Source organism: Falco naumanni, chromosome 10 (genome assembly GCF_017639655.2).
Source record: "Falco naumanni isolate bFalNau1 chromosome 10, bFalNau1.pat, whole genome shotgun sequence".
In the NCBI taxonomy this organism is placed as follows: Eukaryota; Metazoa; Chordata; class Aves; order Falconiformes; family Falconidae; genus Falco; species Falco naumanni.
This window is the reverse complement of record NC_054063.1, coordinates 21,135,265-21,158,824: the sequence shown is the minus strand read 5'-3', so window position 1 is coordinate 21,158,824 and position 23,560 is coordinate 21,135,265. Positions and strand designations below refer to the sequence as shown.

Here is a 23,560-nt window from a genome sequence, read left to right as displayed (position 1 = left end):
GCAAACCTAAGCAGGAGATGAAGGCAACAGGACAGACGTGGAAATGTGACCTGCGGCTGGGCTACAGTGGCTATGCATACAGGGGGCTATCCTGGACCACAGTGGCCCTAGGGTGAGTGTTGCTGTGACACTGGATCTGTGCAGCCCTGGACATGACAGACTGCCATGAGATCACAGCTGCCTCCAGGTCCCAGTAATGTCTGTTGCAGTGGTGGCAGGAAAGGGATGTGTCTCTGCCTAACCTTGTAATCCTGCAGCCACCTTCTCCCTGCAGTTGGTGTGCTGAGGGTCCAGAGGCCAGGGTCCTGGCAGCCAGACCTGGAAGCAGCAAAGGCTCCGACCAAGCCAGCTGGACATAACACACTCCAGCCCCTCCAGCACCTTCCTGGAGAAGAACACAGAACACTGAGCTGTGATGCTCTAGCATCTCCAGCTCACCCGTGCATCTGACAGCATGCCTTGTTCTGGGGTTTAAAGCTAATTGGTCCTAGTGTCTCTTTGCATTTCTGCTTGCAGAATGTAATTTTCTTCAGAAAATGCTCTTTTGCAATTACTGTGAATTACACATGAAAAGCAAGCGACCACATATTGATTGGAGCCTAGGAAAAGCACCAGAGCCATTTAGAGTAGATTAACTTTTTTCTGGAAAATGGTTTCACAGTTATTTAAAGAGATTAATCAGTTCATTTCAGGTCATTTACCATTGTTTCTACGGCCTAGCCTCCCCCCAGCACATGGCCTGGAATATCCTCCTTTCCACCGCGGGAAGAGCTGAGGCCTTCCTGGGAGGTGTGCCAGGAGGAGGGAAGGTCCCCCGGTCCCTGCGGGGTGCGCACAGGGTGCTGCTCTCCTGACCAGGACTGCCTGGGGTGGGCGCAGGGGACGCCTCCTCAGATAACAAAAGTACAAGTGCGCTTCGCACCAGGCGCAGCAAAGGGACCAGAGGGCAGCGTTTCTGGGAAGCATCCCCTGCCGCCAGCCGGGCTGGGCGGCAGCTCTGGAAGCGGAGCCTCCAAAGCAAGCCGTGCCCGGACTTGACACACGTGGGCTGAGCGGCCATGCGGAGCTGCACGGAAGGGCTCTGGAGAAAGCTGCAAGCAGCAGCGCACGGCTTGCTGCTGCCCCATGGCCACCTTGGAGACAGGGTCTGCCCTCTGCACCAACGGCGTGTGCCGGGGTCCCTCTGGCTCACGGTTGTGGCACCCGCGTGCCCCCACCCTCCTCCTGCTCCCTGCAATGGCAGGGTGGCAAGGTCACCCAGCACCCTGCAGGCAGAGCGGGGCTCCCTCCCTGAAATACTTTAAAGCGTTCTTTTCTTTGGGAAGAAAGTACTGAAGTCAAATGGCTCCTGTGGTGGAATACTTACCAAATGTCAACACAATCTGTGCTACATTATGGCTAAATGTGATAATCTTAACGCCTGGCTTCTTAATGTCAGTGGCACTGAAGTCTGATGGATTGACAGCCAGCCAGAATGACATGCAGCCATAGCTGATAAGGGCTCTCTCCAGGGAAATCACAGCTTTTTAAAGATGTTGGCAGCTACTAGCAAGTACCTTTTTATTTAAAAGGATTACAAGCATTGATTGCACTTCCTGTTTTCTTTTTATCACATTTCTGCACCAAGTGAAGCTTGTGCTGTGAGCTGAGCCTTTCAGACAATTATTCTGGAATAATGAAGGCGTGTCATGTTGGCTGTAATGAGTATTTTCAATGCCTAATTTGCGTGCAGTGTGAAGGGATTTCAAAAGCTCCCTGGTTCCTGGCTAAAGGTGAGTGACTTCTGACCCTGGAGGAAGCTGCTGTAGGCTGACTCAGCTGGGGATAAGTCGGGGTGGATCGTTTCCGTTAGCAATGCGTGCTTCCCCCAGCAGAAGAGGGATTAAAACTACTCCAATTACTGTGGTTAAAACACTAGCAAAGGGGATGCATTCTGCTTAGAAATGGCTGGTGTTTGCAACCCCAGCAAACAGCCGGACTAATTCATGCTCATCTGAGAGCTCCTCTACAGCAGCAGTGGAGACGAGGTGAAAAATCTATGTCCACAAACCCACAGTGTATGTAGCTGGATAGGGCAGTTAACAATCCCTGAGCCACAAACACTTGCTGTCTCTGGCAACAGATGAGGGATGTCTAAGAACAACTGCTGGGCATCCTAACCACAATCAACTGGCAAACACACCAGCAGAAGTGGCTGATGGGCAGCGTGCCACGCTGCACAGCCCAGGAGGGGCAAATGCTGAGGCACTCCAATGCCACTCCCGTTTTTACCCTTCCTTCTGCCCAATGTTGTGACTATTAAATGCCAAATGCTGACCTCTGGCCCTGGGGTTCCAGCATTGGTGAGGGCAACGACGAATGCAGGCGGGACTGAGGCCCTTTGTAAAGTTGGGGCTGGGCAACCACTGTGCTGGGGCCCCTGGTTTTGCTTTGCTGTGTTGGTACCACAGCTGCGTATCCCAACTGCTTCACACTCTGCCCACCTCTGCTTTGCAGCAGATCCAGTTTTGCAAAGCCCAAGGTCTTTCCCTAAATCTGCACTCACTGGGAAAAGGATCACGATGCCGGGAGAAAGCCCAGGCTGAGGTATGTGAGGAGTGGACAGCCAGCCTGGCCGTGCCGTGCATAACCAGCGTCCTGAGCAGGCAACAGTCCTGGCAGGCAGCAGGACTGCCCATTCTCCACTGCACTGCCCTGGCACGCCCAGCAAAATGAGGGGGAGATGTCAGCCCCACCGACTGACCGCCCAGCAGCAAGATTCCAAGGCCAAGTAAAACTTGATGATTTTGTTTCTCTCTAACTTCTCTGGCTGTGGCAACACTCAGCCATGACAGGTGCGTGGAAACTCAGCTCCTGTCCCTGCCAGTGAGCAAGGAGGAATACCTGCTGCTGCAGACCACAATCCTAGGTCACCTCTGGGATGCTAGAAACACTCCTGGGACAGGCTGGGAGGCAACAGAGCCACAGCAAGGAGAGAGCATGAACTGGAGCACCGCAGCACAGCAAGAAACCCTGACAAGGCACAGCTGCTGCCTGCACTGAGCACAAAAAGCAGAGATGCAAAATTGAGATTATGCTGAGCAGCAAGTCTGATACCAACCCTAAAGGAAGCTCAAGGGCTTGATAAATGAAAGGATACAGGCAGCTGTGATATTAGCTGTGGCAGAGGTGGTTAAAGGAGTCAGCTATCTAGTGACAGAGCAGCTTCCTCAGAGGATATGGGGGGAAAAGTGATCACCTTCCTGAGCAGTGTATTACCAGCGTGAGTGGGAGGCGAAGGCTTACATGGCCTCGCTTGCAGTTACCAGAGATGTATTTTTCTCCTGGGGGTACAGATATCACTGCCCTTTTTTTCATTTCCCTGTAATGATCCCAGTGGATCACATCCATCTTTTGTAAATAACTCTCTGGAGGAGGCTTGGACATCTTGCCTTCTGGAGAGCGCTGTGGCTGGGAGCAAAGGCTTCAGAGGTGACTGTTGCAGCATCTCTGTGGTGGGGCTGGAAGTGGAGGTGCAGCATCCAGCTGTCATCGTAACGCAGGGGCACCAACCTTGCAGGACTCGTTCAGGATGTGCCAGTGGCAAATGCCACCGTCTTCTGCCAGCAGGCATCCACAGGCTGCATCCTGTGCGGCAAGGGTCACACCTCAGCCTTGGAGCGGGGTGGCGAGGGGGTGACTTGCCTGCAGGTGCCAGGAGCCCTGTGGAAGGTCATGCAGCACCGTGGGAGCCAGGGCACCTGGGAGCTGCTGCACTTTGCTAAAAATGCTGGACAATGCTGCACCGCTGGAGCTGCCACACTCCTGCGAAGCAGCTGGCCGCAGCAGACTTCCTTCAGGCAAAGAAACACCCGAAGCTGCAGGTGTCAGCACACGGGGCACTGCATGGCCAGGCACCCACCGCTGCCATCACCTTCTGAGCACCCAGCAGTCGCCTCCACACCCACCCGCCCTGCTCCTACGGGAGCCCACTCTGCTCAGCCACTGCCCACTCTGCGCACCCACTGCCCCGCTCCACACGGTCAGACGCAGGTATCATTAACGAGCTGGGAGCCTGTGGCCCACAGTGCTGCGTGCTCCGATATCAGAAAACTGGCCTGGAAGAGGCATTTTCACACTCAGTGGCAGAGCAGCCCCTGGGCTTGCCCAGCTGGACAGCTCAGCTCCTGCATCTGAGACAGTCCCGTCTCTGGACACCAGTCTGCAGAGCAGCACGGACTTCCCCTCCTGCAGAAGCAAGAAGGACAGCAACCTGCCCTTGCCCTGCCCTGCAAGGAGTCAGAGGCTACTATGCAACTGCTGGAGAGAAGTTGCTATGGAAAAATTTCCTCAAAAGGGGTTGTGTGGAAGGGGCACGAAGCTCTTAAAACATCTTCACAGATGCTTCTGCAATCAGAGCTCTCATAATCCTCCTCTTTTGTAGTTAAGGGTCTGGTTCTAGCTGGCAATTTGTTGCTTTGAGCTCTCTCCATTCCTCCACAATATCAAGAAGCAAATCCTTCCACACGGCCCAGGCTCATCACACTCAACACTAGGCACTTGTTACCTCCTTTGTAAGGAGCACACTAACCGCAGGTGCTTCCTCTGTCAATGGGGAGTTCCTAGGACAATCCAGCCCACCTGATCCCTAGAGTCCCAAGATAACTAGGCTGCTCGTTCGAGTGCCTGAAGCTGGACAGCAGGATTCAAAGAAAGCACATCTCTGTGCTGGCTGCAGCCGGACCATGAGAGTTCTTGCTGCTAACTTGGAGTGCAAATACACAGCAACCATCAGCAGCTCTCTGCAAACAGCAACTGCTCGATGTGTCCTGAAGTGCCGGAGCACACAGCTGGGCATGCATGGCTGACACACTTGCCGTGTGTGGGCAATTAACAGTGGTGCTCGTAAAAAGGCCTCCTCAAGGCTGGCAGCTAGAGAGGCACTCACTGCAACTGTGGGAAGAAAAACAGTGCATACATTGAGATCTGGCAGCACACCTTGCACATCTGAAAAACTCTTCAGCCTCAAGGCTCCTCCCTTCTGTTACAGCATCCCACTGACTGCTGTCGTCAAAGGTCACCAGATGCTTCTTCCATAACATTCAGTGAGTAATCAAGGGAGCAGGATGGGAGCAGAGACACAGGGATGGTGAAGGATACGGAAACAGTTAAAGACCTCAGGGATCAATAAGCCTGTTTCAAAGCGAGGACTGCAAGATGCTATTTAAATGACTGTTGCTTTATGGAGAGGTTTAAATTCTGCCTGTGGTGACCTACACTGATACCACCATAGAGTTCTGTACAGCCCCCTCTTCCTGTGCCAGCCAGCTGCTGCGTGCTGCACCCAGCCCTCTGCAGCGTGCTGGCACCGCCGGTGGGTGCTGGAGCATTCGCAGTGCCTCAGCGAGGCTCCCTGGGCCCCGGGAGGTTCGCGTTTGTTTCCCATTAGTCTCTTGCCATCAAGAAAACCACCAGCAATTGATTTATCTGTGGTCAGGATAGAGCGTCATTTATCTGCATCATTTCAGTATTAAAACTGAGTATGAAGATTTTTTTGCTGCAGCCAGTAACTGAACCCTTCCATAATACACACCATGACCAGCATGAGAATGGGTCACAGTAACAAAACCCGTTGACAATGCCCAGCTGTATTGAAGCTGGGAAAAAGTACAGGAGCAGGATCCATGCTTGTGAGTGATCAACTGGTCAGCTACAAGGCTGTTTGTGACTTCAAGAGAACACTAAAGATGTGCTTTCTAAAGAACATTAAGGAACTCTGTTGGCTGAGAAAGGAAGATCATGAGGATGTGTCATCAGACTTTCATCACTTGGTGTGCAGTTTGCCTCGTGTTTTTTCTGCAGGACGGAAGAACAATGACCCCCTCGCAGGATGAGCTGCTGTTGCTCCCCCACAGGGGCAGCATTTCTGGGACCACACTGAGGAGCCTGTGCCCGGCTGCGGCAGCTCAGACCCTGGATCCCAGCGCTGGGGTGGGAGCAGCCACGGCAGGCAGGCACCACAGCCAGCCTGGGGCGTGCAGCCAGCACCTCCCGCCACTCAAAGCACAACTCGACTTTTTCCTCCTGAAAAGAAAGCCAAGGGCATTATTTTTCTTAATGTCCTTCAAATTCAGACAGAAGACCTGACCCTTGTCTTGAAGATTTTTCTGATGAGTGTTTCAATGAGAAACGGGAAGAAGCCAAGGAAACAGTGTCCTGCCAGCAGGAATGTGCGTCAGGAGGCAGGTGGATCAGCTGCTGGCTCATGGCAGGGAACGGGCTGTGCCATGGCCTGTCCTGTGGCAGCAGGGCAGCCAGCCTGGTCCCTCGGGGAAGGTGCTGATGGGACCACGGTAACAGTGCAATGTGAGGAAACAAAACAAGACAGAATAAGCAAATAAGACTCAAGCTAGACGACAAAGAAATAATTTATTTCCAGGTCCCAGAAAGACCTTGAAAAAATAACAAGGGTGAAGAAACCAACCTTCTAATTTCATTTGGGTAGAGAAAGAAAACCAAAGTGACTCCATCAGACATTGTGGCAGCTGCCAGCTCCTCCTGCCGGGTGCGGGTGGGCAGGGAGTGTGAGGCAGCACTGTGTGGAGCAGCTGGCTCGCTTAGCGCTGCGCTCCTCCCGTATTTACACGTGGGACAAATTAAAACGCAAACATGCGTGCATGCGCCCTGGAGAGGACTGGCTGGTTGGGGATGGGGAATAACCCGGTGGGGGGGTTGCTAAACATGTACCCTGTCAGACCCCATCTCCTAAGGACAGAGCCCTGCTATTGCACAACACTTTTGCTAGAGGAAGGGCCAGCTTTGGAGGGGCTCGGGCACAGCTCTTCAGCCCAGAGGGAAAACACGAACACGTTCCTGAGGAAAGAGAGGGCTTTCTTCATTCTCCTGCTCTGGGGTGCAGGGTATAACCTGCCCGAGGTGGCGTGGCCAGTGCCGGCACCCAAGGGCCAGTGTGAAGCAGCCTGTTGGCCCCGCTGCCCCCCCAGCATCATCACAGTGAACCAGCAGCACGCTGGGGCGCAGGTGCCAGCAGTGGGTGCCTGCTGCCTCGCTGGGGGGAAATGGAGAGACCCTGAGAAGCGAGAAGCTCCTGGTCCCAGCGTGAAAGCCAAGTTGCAGCTCGCTTGTGGGCAGACGTGGTGGCAGTGGGCAGGAGCAGCCAAGGGCAGGAGCAGTGGCAAAGACCTGTCCTGCCCCTCTCCACTGTCAGGTCGCGTGCTGCAGCCAAAGGACCAACACGAGCAGCCGGGAAGCAAAACACAGTAAAAAAATGAACACGCATGTACATTTACAGTTAAACCTCCAAGGAGAGAAAACACTGTCTGTGGCTAAACTAAAAGGACAAACCCAATGACAAGCCCAGGATGTGTCAGGCCTTGGAAGACCTTATCAGTTTCCTATTAATAATATAATTGACATCTTTTTTTCTAACTTCAACAGATAAGGAGCTGCACTAGCCAGCATGGCCTGAGAAGCTGCCCAAGGGTGTTGCTCAATGGAGTTGCTGAATTTATCCTGGGGAAAGTCAGGAGGCTGGAAAGGCGCAGGGCACTGAGCACTTTCCTCCATCATCATCTGCAGCCTGCATCCCACCAGCCGCCTCCTGACCTGCCTCCCGAAACCAGAGATTTTGTGCGAAGGCAGCCCCACTGTGGGAGCTCATGCTGGTTTCTGGCAGGGCAATGCGTCAGGGTGGGGACATCCCAGGCACCTCGAGGTGTCACAGACCCACTGCCCAGCCTGTGGCAACCAGCTTGGCCACACACCAGCGCCAGCAGGATCTGGCTTTACGTGCATGTCCTGGGAATGGCCTTTCTATCACCAATGGTGATGCTTTACTGTCAGCTGGGTGTATGCAGGAATTATCCCTCCAAACCAGGAGGCTGGGGTTCTCTCGCACCCTGCAGCATGGTCCTTTAGATGGGACACAGCTCTCTCCTACCACTGAAGGCCGGGGAGCACCAACGTCCTGCCCTCTGCCCTGCACAGTTCATGCCGTTTGGTAGGAAGCCAGTGCTGCGCTGAGCACCCTGCAGACCCCAGCCCAGCCGAGGGGCCGGCGGAGCCAACCTGGGGAGTGCCCCTCCATGCCCCTCCAATGGTGCTTCACAGCACCACAGCCGCTCTGTGGCTCTGGCCGGAGCACCGTGCCTCAGTGGCAGGCGGAACATCCCCATCTGTCACTGGGGCCCGTGGGGCACATCGGGACCTTGTAGACAATATCTGCTGTGCAGGGAAGGAGAAAGCCCCTTCAGATCACAAGCATCTTTGATGAGTACAAGAAAGGTCTAAGAACGGAGAGGCGAAGCAATTGCAGCTTAGAGGCGAAGTGAGTTTTGAAGGGAACTCTAGTGCAGCAGTTGCTCTGTGCAGGACGCGACCTTGGAGCCCATATCCAGCCATGCCAGCAGCTGGGCACTGCCGAGGAGCCCGCACACAGAGCGGAGGGCTCCAAAGAGTGACAGAACTTAAGAGGGAAAAAGCTGAACAGAAGTTAAAAGCCTGCTTCCCTTTCCAAGGAAAGCTCTTAAAGAAATCAAAGCACTTCAGATGCTCTGACTCAAGTGACAAAAACAATTTAGACAACAAAAGGCTCCCGGTTTGCTCTTTCTGTCCTGATCAGGGCTCACTGAACACATCAATTTAAATGATAATCTGTGGGGAAGAAGCCCCCTCCAAACTCTCTTGAATTAGATTTTCTCTTTCTTAAATTAATGCACAGTGCTTTAATGGAGACTGGTATTAAGGAGATGATGATGGCCGCAGTGGCTCCTATGGGTGCTCCAGCCTCACTGCATGGATGCCGAGGTGCCCGGGGCAGGAGGCAGCTGCGGAGCAGCACGCTGCCTGATGCCCCTCAGTCCCCCCAACAGCCCCCCCTGCAGCAGCTGCGGAGCCTGGATGGGGGCACACACTGTCCCCACGTACCACAGAGCCCAGGTCCAGGAGGTGCCAGGAGCCTCGTGGGGGCTGGGTGGGACGGCTAGGACTCCTCACTGTCTTCCTCACCCCTGCGCCCTGCATACAGTGCTGCCAGCTGCCGGAAACGTGGCCCCCAGGCCCCCAGGTAGGAGAAGTCCTGCTCTGAGCTGCTGGACCAGGTGTTGATGGAGCTCAGGGAAGGCACGGGGGAGTCCGAGCCCTCGAAGGCATAGGTCTGGAACGAGTCATAGGGTGGCACAGAGACGTCCTCATCTGCCTGTTCCACCTTCCTGCAGATATAGTCTCTGAACATGGAGAAGTCCAGGTCTGGGCTCTGCACCCACTGTGGGAGGGCATGGAGCTCAGAGGCCGAGTTTCCACTTAGGCCCCCCTCTCCTGGCCCCCCACCCCCATCGCCACCTTTGATCTCACTGAAGTCGTAGAGACTGCGCAGGGCTGACATGTCATATGCCTCTGTGTCCTGCTCGCCACCCCCTTCATCGTTGTATTTGATGACATTGTCCCTCATGTCCTCGTCATCCTCGGATGTCAGGTGGCTTTTGTGGTGCCGCTTCAGCGTGAGGATCAGAAGGACCAGCACTGGGAAAGGAAGAGACGGTCAGACGGGCGCAGGGGCTCGTGCAACTGTGCTTCTGTGGGGGTGAGGACAGCCCGTGCGCGGCAGCAGGGTGCAAAGGCACAGTGCCCTCTGGCACAGGGATCCCCACAGCCAAGACTGCCGGCATGCCAGCTGGTTCCTATTAGCCAGGCTCATCAAGTAGCAGCTGTGCTGTGTCACTGGCTTGGAGAGAGGTTTGCCCAGGCTCCAGTGCAGACTAGGAGCTCCCCTTCCCATGCAGCGTGACCGTTGAGACAGGAGGGACAGAAGGATGAATGCTTGGCTGGACAGACAAATGGATGGATTCTGCAGAAGATGAGTAGGAAAAGGGGTGCATGAATCAGCAGCAGCCAAATGTTGGGAGGGTGAATGTGGAGCAGATGGCACAGAGCCTGAGCAATGAGCCGCAGCTGTGTCCTGGATCATCATCCATTCATCCCATCACCTTTAAAGCACCGATGTGCACTTCATTCGTTTGGGCAATTAAGCAGAAATTTGTTTGCACTGCGTTGGAAAATGAAACCAGTGTAAAGTGCACCCTGTGGGAAAGGGTTTTCTAAACGGAGACACAACAGGAGGTGGGGAGCAGAGATGTACCAAGGACAGGAGACTTCACTGAACAACATGATGGCTTCCACAGATATCCAGACAGCCCTCAGGAGCTCGCTGTGAGCCAGCACTGGTGCCCAAGGGCTTTCAGCAGCAGCATCCATTAGCTGCCCTATGCTAAACCTGAGGGCACTGCAATGCCCCTCTCTCTGAGCCCCTTCCCACATGTGCACAAGCCCACGTTTCCTCTGCACCTTGACACTGTGCTGTGGTAGCCCAGCACAAGCTTGTGCCAGCATGTCAGCGGCAGCCCGCAGCTTTCCCAGGTGCAGGTCCTGGCCTGGGCAACACTCTGCTTTGCCTGCCGCCCCGGCTCTGCATCCTATCCACATGCTCATGCACACTCTAATGCTGACCCCCACTAGCCTTCCAAGGTAAAAGCACAACTGTGCACCCCACACCTGCTGCCCTTGGCCACCACGCCGGGACACACATGTGCCCCATCTGCTGCAAGACTCCTGCAGTGGGCACAGCACAGCAGCCAGTGAGCAGCTCTTGGCTCCTGCCCATCAAGGTAGGGAGCAAGCCAGCAGCTCTCCACCTCCACTGGGCAGCGGCACACCTGCCTGCACACAGGGAGCCCCGCTCTGGCTGCCCTGCTGCACCCAGCGCCCAAGACCTGGGGCAAACACGGGAACTTCCCCAAACAAACACGGAAGCTTCCCCAAACAAAGGATCTTCCCTGACGATCCCCCGCTGGCAGGGCACCAGGCTTCCTGCCCGCCACGCTGCAGCTACCAGCAAGGGCACAGGCAGTAGAGAAGCCAACACTGTGCCCACAGCAACTGCCTGCGCTCGTCTGAGTGATGCTGGATGGAGGAGATGGGACAGGACAGGAGGCCAGGGGACAGGCAGGCACTCACCAACCAGAATGAGGATGCACACCAGCAGCGCAATGAGGGCGCCAGGGCTCAGTGTAGCTGACACAACGTAGGCTGTGCTGTTGCAGGACTGGATGGCCCCATTGCTGTCACAGCCACAGATGCGGATGGTCAGGGTCCCTGTGCTGCTGAGGGCCGGAGGGCCGCTGTCCACCACCAAAATGGGGAGCAGGTACACGTCCTGCTCCTGGCGATTGAAGCCCATTCTCTGTGTGTGCACGGCAGCTGTGTTGTCTGCAGAGAACAAGTAAACCCACAGCAAAGTCACTTTCACAGCAGAGCCAGCAGGACTCGCCATGAGCTCCTCCATGCTCAAGACGAACAGCGGTTGTTCATGCACCAACCCTAGCAACCACCCGAAGAGGGGACAGGATTTCCCTCCTGTCTGTCACAGGGGAGCAGGGAGCACCGGAGGCGGCCAGCTCCACTCCAGCACATGCACCTTCACTGGTTACCTCGGGGCCTGCCCAGCATCTCACCCACCAGCATGCCCAGGGCACAGCAAACCCAACACAGGAGCAGGAGCACATGAGTGTCTGAGCTGTGCTGACAAACAAACCAGTCAGAGAAGAGAGAGGGGGGAGAAAACCTCCCAGAAGACCCCCTGAGAGTGGCACAGAGCAGGAATCAGGATAAAAATGAGTTGCTGACACGGACACCAGCATGGATGGGGGTCTTCAGGTGGCACTGAACCTGCAAGAGCAGTTACTGTTTTCAAACCCAAGCACCGGGGTCCTGCCTCAGCTGGAGGGCCAAACATCCCTAGGACCCTTTTAACATCTGAAGGAGCAGGCAGAGCTCCTTCCAAGTCTCCCAGCTGAGCCAGCTGTTTTCCTCCCCATCTGCTCAAACCCTGGTGTTTCAGGGACTCAGCCGGCAGACCATAACCCATCACAATCCCATTAACACAGCCACTTCATGGGACCCTCCAGGGTCCCGGTGTCAGAGATGAACCCAAGCAGCAGCTGCGCCCAGAAGACCTGGAGCAGGGAAGGTAGGAACAGGGACTGAAAATCTGCTCAGCTCACTGCTCATGTGCACTACTCGCTGCCAGCCAGCAGCAGAGTGGGCAGGACAGGACTGAATCGTAGCTGAACAACTGTGGCCAGATGTCAGAAGTTGCTGCTGACTGTCTGCAGTCTTTATCTAATAAAACGTAGATTGGCCGGCTCACAGCAAGGTGCTGCTGTCTACAGATTCTCTCCTCATTGCACCTGATTTATGTTGGACTGGTCCCTTTCCGTATCAATCAGCTCTTCGATCGGAAAAGACATCTATTCTAATTCTGGCTCTTGGGCTGCCTGCCACCACGGAAATTGCCGTGTTGGATCAGGTGCTGCATGGGAGTGCACGGGGCATGGTGAGGGCAGGAGGTGAGCCAGGAACAGAGCAGAGGGGCAGTTACAGGCTGAGCTAGCTGCAGGACTGGGGCAATCCAGCGGCCAGATGGAAGTGGGGCAGATCCCAGAGGCACTGTGCAGCAGCCAGGGCAGAGCACAGAGCCAACCTACGCCCGCAGCTGCTCAGGGCTGCAGGCAACACAGTTTGGGCAGAGTCTGGCAGGACCCCAGTGCTGAGCCCTCACCCAGCTCTGCCAGTACAAATGGTAGAGGCACAGGTGACCTGGCCGCAGGACTGCAGCAGCCAACTTCAGCAAAGACCAAGCGAGGGCATTCAGGGCAGCCTGGAAGAGCCTGTGCCCCCCATGCTGAGAGGCAGGTGCAGAGGTGAAGCCCACCCAATATGTGCTGGAGCCGAGCACACTCGGTGCAGCAAGAGTGAGGAAGATGGGCTGTCTGTGCCCAGCAGGGAGGCAACAGTGCACGAGCTTGTGCCCAGAACAGCACTCAGCTCTCATGGTGCTAAATACTGGATTGTTGCTTCTTACCATCAGGTTTCTGGACTCAGCCTACCAGAGTTTTCTTGCGTTGCCAGAATATGGCCATGTTGCTGGGGAGAGCAGAGCCTTTGGGACTGGGGAGCACTGGGATTCCAGCATAAACAACACAGGGAAAAAGTAATCTCTTCCAGTTCACTGGAGAGCGCAGGTCTGCCTTGGAGAGCTCAAAGTGGGAAAGGCAAGGACACCAGAGAGACCACACCAGCCAACATTTGGAGGCTGCACTGAATGCCACAATGGTGATATTCAAAACCAGATCTTATTCATGTACACAGAACTGTGCTGCAGGTCACTAGAAAAAAATCTCTTCCTTTGGATGTAGCATCTTTTATCCATTAAGAGAATTTTCCAGGTAACCTCACTCATCCCAGCTTGCAGCAGCAGACTTCAGGCAGGCAACATCCTCAGGAACACAGAGCAGAAGACAGTAACAAGGCACATGCTTGTACAAGTTGATCTGGGGACAGTTTGCAGATCCTGCATGCAATAGCAGCGCTCTGCCTGCAAGGCTTCAGCACCCAGCACTGACCCATGCTTCGAGTCAGATGTGATTCCAGTGCTGCTGTGTCACCAGCCCATGGAAGGGATTGCCCACAGCAGACAGCACCGTCTTTCTGCACCACACACATTGCCTAGCTTCTCTGTACACGAGGCAGGTACCATCGACCCTCTGCCTGAGGAGCCGCCTGGTCCTGCAGGACACCTACCACCACGGCTGAGACTCCTGGAGCAGCACATGGCACCAGCACAGAGGCAACTTGGCACAGCTGTCAGGAGCAGGGGAGCACCAGTCCCCGGGCAGCAGAGAGGCTGGAGCAAGTGTGACAGCGGAGTCTGCCGAGAAGCTGCCTATTGCCTATCAGGGATGAGCTAGGAAAAATAATTATTGTTATGCTAATAATTTACACAAAGGTAACAAGATCTCCTTTGGTGCTGCACCCTCAGCTTGCTGCAGCATAGCACGGAGATAGAAATACATTAACAGCACCATCTGAGCAAGAGGCCAGCACTAACTCCCAGCTAGCCCAGCTAAACATAAGCCTCGGGCAACTGGATCTAATGGACGTGAAGCCACAGGACAAATGGGACAGACCAACTTGCTGTGAGTGAGCAAGGCTCTGGCGTTCAGCCCAGGAAGATCGCCTTCACTTTGCACCACACCAGTCAAGTACCCATCCTGAGCTCGTGGCTGGATCCTGGCTCGGAGGATGCCCATGCATACAGCCTTGCTCCTCCCCGTGCTGCCTGGCGCACCTCTGGCACAGGCTGGATGAATGCTGTGCTTGGGAGTGCTCCCAGCACCCGGGGGAGCCCCCCATTAGTGCTGTGTGAATGCAGGCGCAGCACCAGCTCCCCAACTCTCTGGAAATGCAGCAGAAAGCTGCCGACTCCCCTTCTGTTTACAGCCAGCTCCAGCTCCTGTTAGGGACCTGCCACAAGGCATGCTGTATTTTTAGAAACAATCTCTAGAAACCAAGGGGAAATACATGTGCACGTTGCAGAGAGGCAGCCACTAACTTCATCTCAGCTGAGACTGCCCAGACAGCGCGTTGCACTGCTGAGCCCCCTCACCTCCAAGTACGGGAAGGAGAAATATTTTCACTGCTGAACCCACAAAGCCAAAATAAAGCAGCCAGTACTTAAATGTATCAGCAGCATGACAAACAGCTTTGTTCTGAGAAACCTCAGCTCAGGAAGGGGCTGAGGTCTTGCTCTGCAACCCAAAACTCGATGCTAGGGAGAGAGACAAAAATCACAACTACAAAACACTATTTCAAACATCATGAAATTACATTTGCTGTCTCAAATGGGCTGACATAAGCGCTTCCTACAGAAGAAAGATCTGCAGAAATCTCACACCTGCACCTGTGACATTGCTCACCAAGGTTGGACACCAGACCGCAGGCTGGCAGAGTGGCCCCCTCCAGGCACTGAGACAGCTCCCACCGCCCACCCACCATGCCCACGGATCCCCAGGCTCCCTGGACAACTGTTTTCTCTGTTGGGTGTTTACACCCGTTATTTGCAAACTTCTGTGTTCCCTTCCAAGAAAGATATTCCAGAAAAAACAGTGCTGCTGCCATGCAATGTAGTCTATTTGACCACAGAAATGAAGAAAATTTTGCCCAGATCTGGGAAAAAGTATCTTAGAAAATGCATCCAAAGCAACCTCCTACAAAACAATGTAATTTGTCTTGGTAGAGTTGTTTCTTTACATGCAGCTGACCCAAAGCAGTCACTTCAGGATGTATATCTTGGCGTAGATTTGTTTGTATTGGCACAGTCTGAGTCCTTGCAAAGAAAAGCTAGACAGGCCCAACCCTGCAGCCTTTTGTGTCTCTTCTTCTGTAGCAGCTTTCTGCTAAGTCCATTCTTGGGGTCACGAGGTTGAGGAGCAGTGTTTCCCAGGAGGTAGCACTGAAATTTGAGCAGACAATAATCCCCAGCTTTCCTGCATACATGAGTTTGGTTCTCTACACTTGGGTTTTCCTGCCCAGTCCTCGTCAGGCTGCACTTTGTGCTCAGTCACACCACTCTAAAGGTGGTGGCACGTGCTCTTTGAAGCCCTGAGGCAAACCATTTACTATCCTTGCCATCTTGCTATACAAACTGGCATATCCTCTGAAGGTTTCCTATTTCACCCTCTCCCTGACCACACAGTGATGCTCTCTTGTGCCGCACCATACTACCTTGTGCAATGGACAGGAGATGGCATCTCTGCCTGCTTGAGGAGCAAGTCACCAGACAAGGCAGAAGCCAACACGAGTTGAGTGTGCAGGGACCCATCAATACTGCCACAGGAGGAAAGTTTAGGAATTAAATATACTCTGGTGGTAGCGTAACATCACTAGGAATAATAAAATAATTAAGTCTCTCAGACTCCCTCTCGAAAGAGGCTCTTGGCAGCTTCAAAGACAGACTAATAAACACTTCTCATAACTCAAATGGCACTGGAGAGCAGAAGGCAGCCAGCTACGTCCAGTTTGGATTTCAGGATCCCTGCCCTCTCCCACACTCCCTTCCCCTTCCCCAGCAGCTGTTCCGTAGCACCAGTGCCCGGGCACACCAGCTCCAGGAGGTGCACGCAGCTCCTGGCCAGGCCCATGGCCACGCTGCTGCTGGAGCTGCCCAAAAGCAGCAGATCCCTCCTCCAGCCCCAGGTGGGTGCAGTTGGTAGGAGACTTATTTTTCCCTTTTGCTTCTTCCTTCTCTCAAGTTCTCCGGGTGCCAGGCCGCAGCACCACTGCTGCTCATTTGCCTTTTGCTCAGCCCCTGCAGCGATTTGACGCTCTTTTTCATGCCCCCCGTCTCCTCCCTCAAGAAAAGAACAGCATCTGCACTGCTCGTGCCGAGAACAGCATCCCTGCGGGGCTGGAGACCGCTTCCTCTGTCCTAAGGCAATCCTTGAATCTTAACATTTTGCTTTTGATTGTTATGATTTTCAGATCTTCTATCACCCATTACATGCTCCTAATGAGACCTGCAGAGAGTTCAGACATCTGCTTGCCTAGCCCTTGAGCACCGGAGTCAGTAGCTCCATGTGTCACTCCATATTAGCCAGCACCCCTTCCAGGTTGATGGGCTTGGATGCTTTCTACCATCCCTTCCAACACAATTAGCATTTCTTGGAGAACACGATTTAAGGCTTTAATTGCCTTTGATTTTGATCCTTCTGTGATCAATTTTCTCAGGCCAGAAAGACCAAGCAAAAGGCGAGTTCAGAGGCAGAGGATGGTGAATGCCTTTGGAATGGCACCAGTTGGACCCAGGTGAGGTCAGCTTTTCCAATTCTCTGTCTTCCTTCAGGCACTTCATATGCTGGGCATCTTCCTTCTGGATTGCAGCCACTGTTACCACACATGACATTTATTCCTTGTTTGATGAATTAGGAATTGCTTGAGCACTCCCTTAGACAGCACAAAAGCAAGTAAGAAGAGATACCAGTAGGAAACGGCACTGTGTCTGAAAGTCTGGTTCCTGCGAACCAGCTGTAATTCGGCTAACGCAGTCTCCTGCATGGTCACCTTTTGCTCTTGTATCTCTGGCCTGAATCATCAGAGCCGAGGCAGCTCCGCATGCGACTGGGAGCTGGCAAGCAGGGCTGCGGGTGTTACCTGCAGGCACGTGCAAGGTCTGTCCCCACTCGGTACAGTTTTGGCTGCAGTGGGGCCTGACCCAGCAGGGTTCAGGCAAGTGGCACCATCGTGACTGTATCGTGGCAGCATCAGACCTGCCGTGTGCCCACTTACTAGCAGGAACTCCACAAGCTTATCTGATGGACAGGCTGCCCCATTAACCACCTTGGGCTTTTCTCAAAACCCTCACAGGCTTCCTCCATGCTGCCCACAAGGAGCCCTAGAAGAGCCCAGGCAGTGTTCAGCGTCTTCTACCCTCCTGTGCTACCCCGCCTGGCTCTGCTCCCACCTGTGTGACAGGGCTCTGCATTTTACCATTTAATCGGCTCTCTTTCTGCTTCCCCAGCCTCCTGCAGGGTCCCTTCTGCCTGCAAGGTGCCTGCCCCAGCAGCCCCCCTGCAACAGCCCCCCCGCGCTGCAGCCAGCTCGGAGCCTCGGACACCTTGTGGCTAAGTCACTGCTGGCTGTAGCCATCCTGCCTGACCAACTGGAGCGAGAACGTTCTTGAGCAGACGCTGGTCCCTGCCATGCTAAGGACAAATCACTCTTCTGAGGTGGCTTTCTGCTGCCTTGTAGGAGCCGAGGGAGGTGGGTGCAAAGCAGAAGAGAGAAGGATTTAAGCAAGAGCTTAGCGAATCCATCTGTGCTGACATCCATCAGTGTCACTCCTTGGCTGCAAAAGCAGTATTTATAAATCACGTTTCAAAACTGGCTACAAATTTGTACAAAGAAACAGATGGGCTGGTGGTAGCAGTTTGTCACCACTGATATTTATATGGAGGAGTAGAGACAAGTGCAAGAGGGGTGAACACACGAAAGGGAGGCAAGGGGGGACAAAGGAGGATGCAGCAAGGGAACCCTTGAGAGCAGGGAGCGAAGGTGAGCACACCCAGTGCGCTCAGTGGACTGAAGAAGCAAGTATGGGAGGAGAAATCGAAGGAGAGAAGATGGCACTAAAACACACACACGTTAGGAGTGAGGGGTGCCTCCATCTGCACAGGCAGCTGCTTCCCCTTGCTGTGGAAGACTGCATTGCTTCGCAATTGGGAGGGTCTCCAAACAAACTGGGAATAACCCTGCAGCAACAGCATTTGTTTTCCCGAGAGCAGAAGGTGGGAGGCAATGCCAGCTTTTACTCATTTTATGCAGTGTTGTACCACATGCAAAGTTTGTGGGATTGTTTAGCATGAAGGATTACCCCGTGCAACAAGAGCCTCACCCACTCAAGAGAGCAGCAGCTCTGGAGGAGGCGGGAGCACAGGAGCCTGTGCCCTGCGCCCTCCTGCAATGCCAGCTTTTGGGTCATTGCTGGTGAACCCTGGCTGCCCGAACAGGGCATGCTTGATTGATCCACACACAGCGCCTGACAGTGAAGCAGCACCTGATAAACTCCAGACCAGCTGAGCAGCAGTGATGGCTCTGGGATCGCAACCCAGCCGTGGCAGACATCCCGGCTCAGGGCAGGGAGTGGGAGTGCAACCCCAGGCCCCTCGGAGCTTCTGGAGGGGTCTAGGTAGGGATGGACACCAGGGTGCAACTCAGCACGCTCAAGGACATTTTGATAAATCCCTTCAGAGAAAGTGAAGGAAGTTAATCACTGGATGTGGGGCAAAATCTTGCAGAGGATTAAAGCTTGCTTACACGATAAGAAGCAAAGGTCTTGTGAGCAGCTGCCCCATGAGTGCAGGGGGAGGGACTCAGGTCAGAGACAGCTGCACTCTTTAGGACACAAAGCAACATCAGTCCTTCTACAATTATAACTGAAGCTTCTTGTTGAAAGTTCCATTTTGTCTATCCCTAATAATGCTGAGCCAAACTGAGCAAGCAGGATCTTACGTCAGCAGAAGGCTCCTCTGATAAGCTCAGAACAAACTAAATCAGACTTTTGACAGACAAGGCTGCAAAAACAGAGAAGAAAAAAAAAATGTAAAAGAACCCCCAAAACAAAGGAAGCATTTCAGTGTGGTCTGCTGGCTTCCATCTGGGCCGGCCCCTTTGACAAGTAAGTAAGTGCACATCTGGCTGGAGAAGATCCCAGTTTCTACATGGGTCCCTGCTGTACTTACCACTGCAGTCAGCACCTAAATTCAACCAAAACACCAATAAAAAATACAAAGCGGCCTGGTAAGTACCTTTCTGGACTGTTAATGTCCACACAAACGCAGCCTGACCTTGCAGTCTGCAAAGCCAAACAGTAGCCAGGGCTCAGCCATCAAAACCTGTGTTGCACCTCACTGGTTACAGCAGGAGGTGAGGGTTGAGGCATCGGGACCGGCTCAGCCCAGAGGCACAAAGAACCCAAGAGCTTCCCAGAGGAACAGAAGGGCCCTGCCCGGCTGCATTTCCCAAAGGACTGGATAAACCTTAGGAAATGCAGAGGACGCGTGCTCCTAAGCCACCATCTGGCTCCGCTGGCCAGGTCCCAGAGGATCCACCACAGCTGAGGGCTGGCTGTTGCACGGCCCCACTGCCTTCTGAGCTGCTCCCATGTGCCAGGGGCTGCCCACCCGCACAGTAGCCCCAGGATGACCCCAGCTCCAGGATTTACCTTGAACAAGGATAAATCACAATGCTCAACAGAGGAACGTGTTCATCTGTAAATCCACATCATCTCCTTGCCTGCAGGCAAGTTAGAGATTTCGCATCAAGACAGGGACTGAAAACCCTGGAAACACTGAAGGCTAACCAGACAGCACAAGAAGAGCTCTGGACTTGTCTGTAGCAGAGAAGAAAGCAACAGAGCCTCCCTGAGGAAATCCAAACCGCTATCTGACCAGCCCCCCCATTTCAGGTTGGCAAGGAGCCTTGCAGAGTGCCCAAAGCACCCCGAGCTCCACCTGGCACAGATGGACCATAAGCCCACAGCCCCGCAGCCAGCTGTGCCGCTCAGCCGGGAGGCTGCAGCACTGGGAAGGGTGCGGCAGGGCTTACCCTTAATATCCAGCAGAGAAAAATGGTGGTTGTTGGCTTCAGGTGCCAGAGTGAAGTAGAAATGATGGCCACTCTGAGGCTCATCGCGGTCCACGACGCTTATTGTCTGGATCAGCTGTGGGGAGAAAGCCAAGGTGAGATCAGTGCTGCCTCCGCAGCCTCCCCCGCCAGCCCTGCTCACAGGGTCCGGTCCAGCAAAGCATCACTGGGTTCTGCCACAGAAAGGGATAAGCCTTTGCCCCTGTAGATGGGCTTAGCTGTAGGACACCAACGAAGTTGTTCCCAGTGTGACAGCAACTGCACAGGAAGATATTCAGGCAGAAGGGGAAGGATGGCTGGCTGGTACTGGTCCAGAGCACTGCTCAAGGCACAAGACTGTTGCAGGCACTGACCAAAACCCGGGAGAAGGGCTGGGGGACACCTGCTACCTGGCCTGGCTTGGCATCCTCGCACACTGCAGCTTCATAGGGGGTGGCGAGCTCAGGTGGATTGTCATTGACGTCCAGGATACGGATACGGAGAGAGGCTCTTGACACCTGTGAGTGATTATCTGAAACGAAAAAGAAGGCAGAGCTTCAGCAAGAAGTGCCATGTGCTGCTAACAGGGAGCAAACCCTCCACGTCCCTGCTGCCCAGAGCCCAGCACAGCTGCTGCCAGTGCAGAGGGTCACGCAGCACCGCACCTCTGCCTGCCCATGGCACAGACTGGCGCTGCAGGCCAGCGGTGCCCACAGAGCATCGCTCAGCCCTGCCCCACCTGTTTTCCAGTGAAGGAACCCAACTGCTGGGCTGTGTTCCAAGGACTCCCAAAATGCTGCTGTTGGCCTGATCCACCCCTGGAAAGCCCCCAAGCAAGTCCCCACATAAAGGTCACGCCGCTGATGAGCATCTGTGCTGCAGCCAGACAGCACTGAGAGGGGACAAGGAAACTCAGATGCGAGAACATCACAGCCTGGCTTGGATCCTGACCCTCACACCCCCGGAGCTAGCAGCAAGGCTAAGAGATGAGCGAGCAGAGCCAGGATGTGAAACGGGGGATCAACTAAGAGCAGCGGGCAGTGATGAAATCTGCCACACGCACCTCCACCACGCCCAGACAATCCGGGGTTGAACCCTCTCTGTCAAGGTGTGAGGCTCCTGCCCCGGGACCCGGGCCTCGCACACTGACACCGGCTTTTGCATTGCCAGCGGCAGCCTGAACCTGAACTAGCACCATCTGCCAGCCAGCACAGGGGGTCACATGGCAAGACCTAGGGCAACCCCTATAGCCCTGCCCTTGGCAGCCCGTGCCTCATGCGGGCAGCAGTCCAGGGGGGCTCGCAGCCCACCCCCCTCCCATGGGGCACACGGAGCCACCAGCTGCACCCGCCTGTGCTGTTCCAGGCTCACATGACACATGGGACAGGGATCACATTTACAGCTCCCTTCACTGCAGTGCTGCTCTACCCCACACACGCACCGCAAAGGTACATTGAGCCCTCGCTATAAAATTATAAATCACTCTGGAGGGCCTAATGTTTTCTGGAGCACCTCATGCGCTTCCAAACATAAGAACTCCCTCACACTCCATCTCCTTTGTTTTACCCAGAGGTTGCAACTGTGACAGACCCAATGCCTCTCTCCTTGCAGCTCTGCTGCCTGTTTGTCTATAAAATTAATGCTGGCCCCCGCAGATCAGGTGGGGGAGGACCCAGGGGAGAGATTTAGTGCTGCTCCATAATTAGCCAGGAACCTAAGCCCTCTCCCCAGAGCTGCCTTCACCCTGTTCTCCTGTTATCACTCCCTCTCACCCAGACCAGCTGCTCTGGTGATTAGATGCTTGTTTTCAGGGGAGGGAGGCAGAAGTCGTGACTAAAAGCCTGGAACTATGCGTTATTTTAAAAGCCGTGTTGGTGCAGTGAAATAAACTGCAACTGCTTTCAGGGGAGAGGAAGGGGGAGACAGCGGGGCAGGAAGGGATGTGCCTGATGCCCACCATGGCCACAAATGAGCAGGAGGAGAAAGGGTTCAATTTCTGAAAGAAGAAGGATGACAGCATCTCATCACCCTCTCTTCGGCCCACAGGAAGACGGATAACTATCCCTGCTGCTCAGCTCTGGAGCAAGCCGGCATTGCCCTGGAGGCACTGCCGAGAGAAAGATGAGGAAAAGCAGAAAGAGAAAGGAGAAAGAAGAGCCTGGGACCCCATCCCTTCTCTTTCCTAACTGTGATCGGGAGGAGTGGTTCCTCTGCCAATACCCCACAGTGCCCAAGCCGGCTGCTAGCAGGAGCTGGTGCCAGTGCTGCTGAACTCTACCCAGGACCTCTGGGCTTGGCATGTGCTGTGGAGGCTCTGCAGGGCCAGGCCGGGACACCTGGGCGACCCAGAGCACAGTAGTTTCCCTTCGAGATCACCTCTCTCAGCCGCATCAGGAGGGGTGTGCTCAGCGTATTTAGAGATGGATGTAACCACAGGCCCATTCTCTTCCACAGCATCAGTGACCAGCTGCCAGGAGTGTTTTATGCTGTGCACGTGAGTGGGGGTCATCCATGCGCCACTGCACAGTGCCAAGGACCCGCACTGACCCCTCTGCCAGAGCCATAACTAATGTCCCAGTCCCCTGAGCGCAGCTCAAAGCACAGTTGTCCTTTCTGAATGCACCCTGTCATAAAGAAGCCCTCCTTTTGCCTCTTCTGAAATTGCTGAAGCCTGAGGCTCAGGCTTACTCCTGGCTCAGTGACAGGGTTAAAATTTGACGTCTCCAAGAACATAAAGGTTAGAAATGCAACCACTGCATCGTTGTCAGCTCTTCCAGTGAGGCACACATCGACTTCTTTTGGCCGTACCATGATCTATTTGAAGGTTCCTCAATTGCTTTCTTTATCAACCTCCCTCTTCCTTTGAGCCAGTACCTAGATTTAAGGGTGGAGAATATGAAAAATGGTTGGATGTATTTGAAACAAGTTATCTCCAAAACACCTCTGAAGTATGTTTTCTGTAACTGTGTGGCATAAACTGAATTTATGACGGTCAGAAGCCTGATTAAGATTGTTGGAGTACATCTGTGCTGACAGGCGTGATGCCCCTAACTAGTGCAGACTTCACATCCACAAAGCTAAAAGCTCTGACCTGTGTTCCTCTGCATGGCACAGAAATACACACAGACGCCCCTACACATGCTCTGCAGTCATGTACTCCTGCCAGGCAGAGCAGCAGGCTGGGTGGATGAGGGCTGTCGAAGGCACAGCAGTGTGCCCCCGCAGGGCTCTGCCAAGCGGCACCTGGCCAGGGGACGGGGCGCAGGGCTGCACGTGCCAGGCTGAGCACAACTGGAGAGGGAAAAAAAAAAGTAATCTTCCATTGCAGCATCTCTCCTCAGTAGCTGGAAAGCTCAGCTGACTGACATGCAAATTAGTTTAATTATTTCTTCTTCTAAAATAAATTATATTTTGCAGTGGCTGCAATATGTTGTGTCAGGCAAAATTACATTCAATATTTTTAAACTAATTGATGTCAGCCTTGAGAAAACCTGATTGACAGCAGCGAGGAAACTAGGCTGCTACCTAAACGCTTTCCTAAATTAAA

At 54.1% G+C, this 23,560-nt stretch overlaps 1 protein-coding gene across 2 annotated transcripts in view; it reads right to left on the bottom strand.

Moving 5' to 3' along the window:
- Positions 1-6,389: 6,389 nt before the first annotated feature.
- Positions 6,390-23,560, bottom strand: part of CDH22 (cadherin 22) — an 86,029-nt gene continuing 68,858 nt past the window's right edge. The window contains exons 10-13 of one of the 2 annotated variants that reach the window (XM_040609299.1): positions 20,424-20,545; positions 19,996-20,110; positions 11,011-11,262; positions 6,390-9,519 (exon numbers count right to left, since the gene is read on the bottom strand). In XM_040609299.1, the coding sequence (XP_040465233.1) occupies positions 8,981-9,519; positions 11,011-11,262; positions 19,996-20,110; positions 20,424-20,545 (1,028 nt within the window). In that variant the 3' untranslated portion in view covers positions 6,390-8,980. Of the gene's footprint in view, positions 9,845-11,010; positions 11,263-19,995; positions 20,111-20,423; positions 20,546-23,560 lie in introns of both variants that reach the window. The other variant, XM_040609300.1, reaches the window with a different exon arrangement.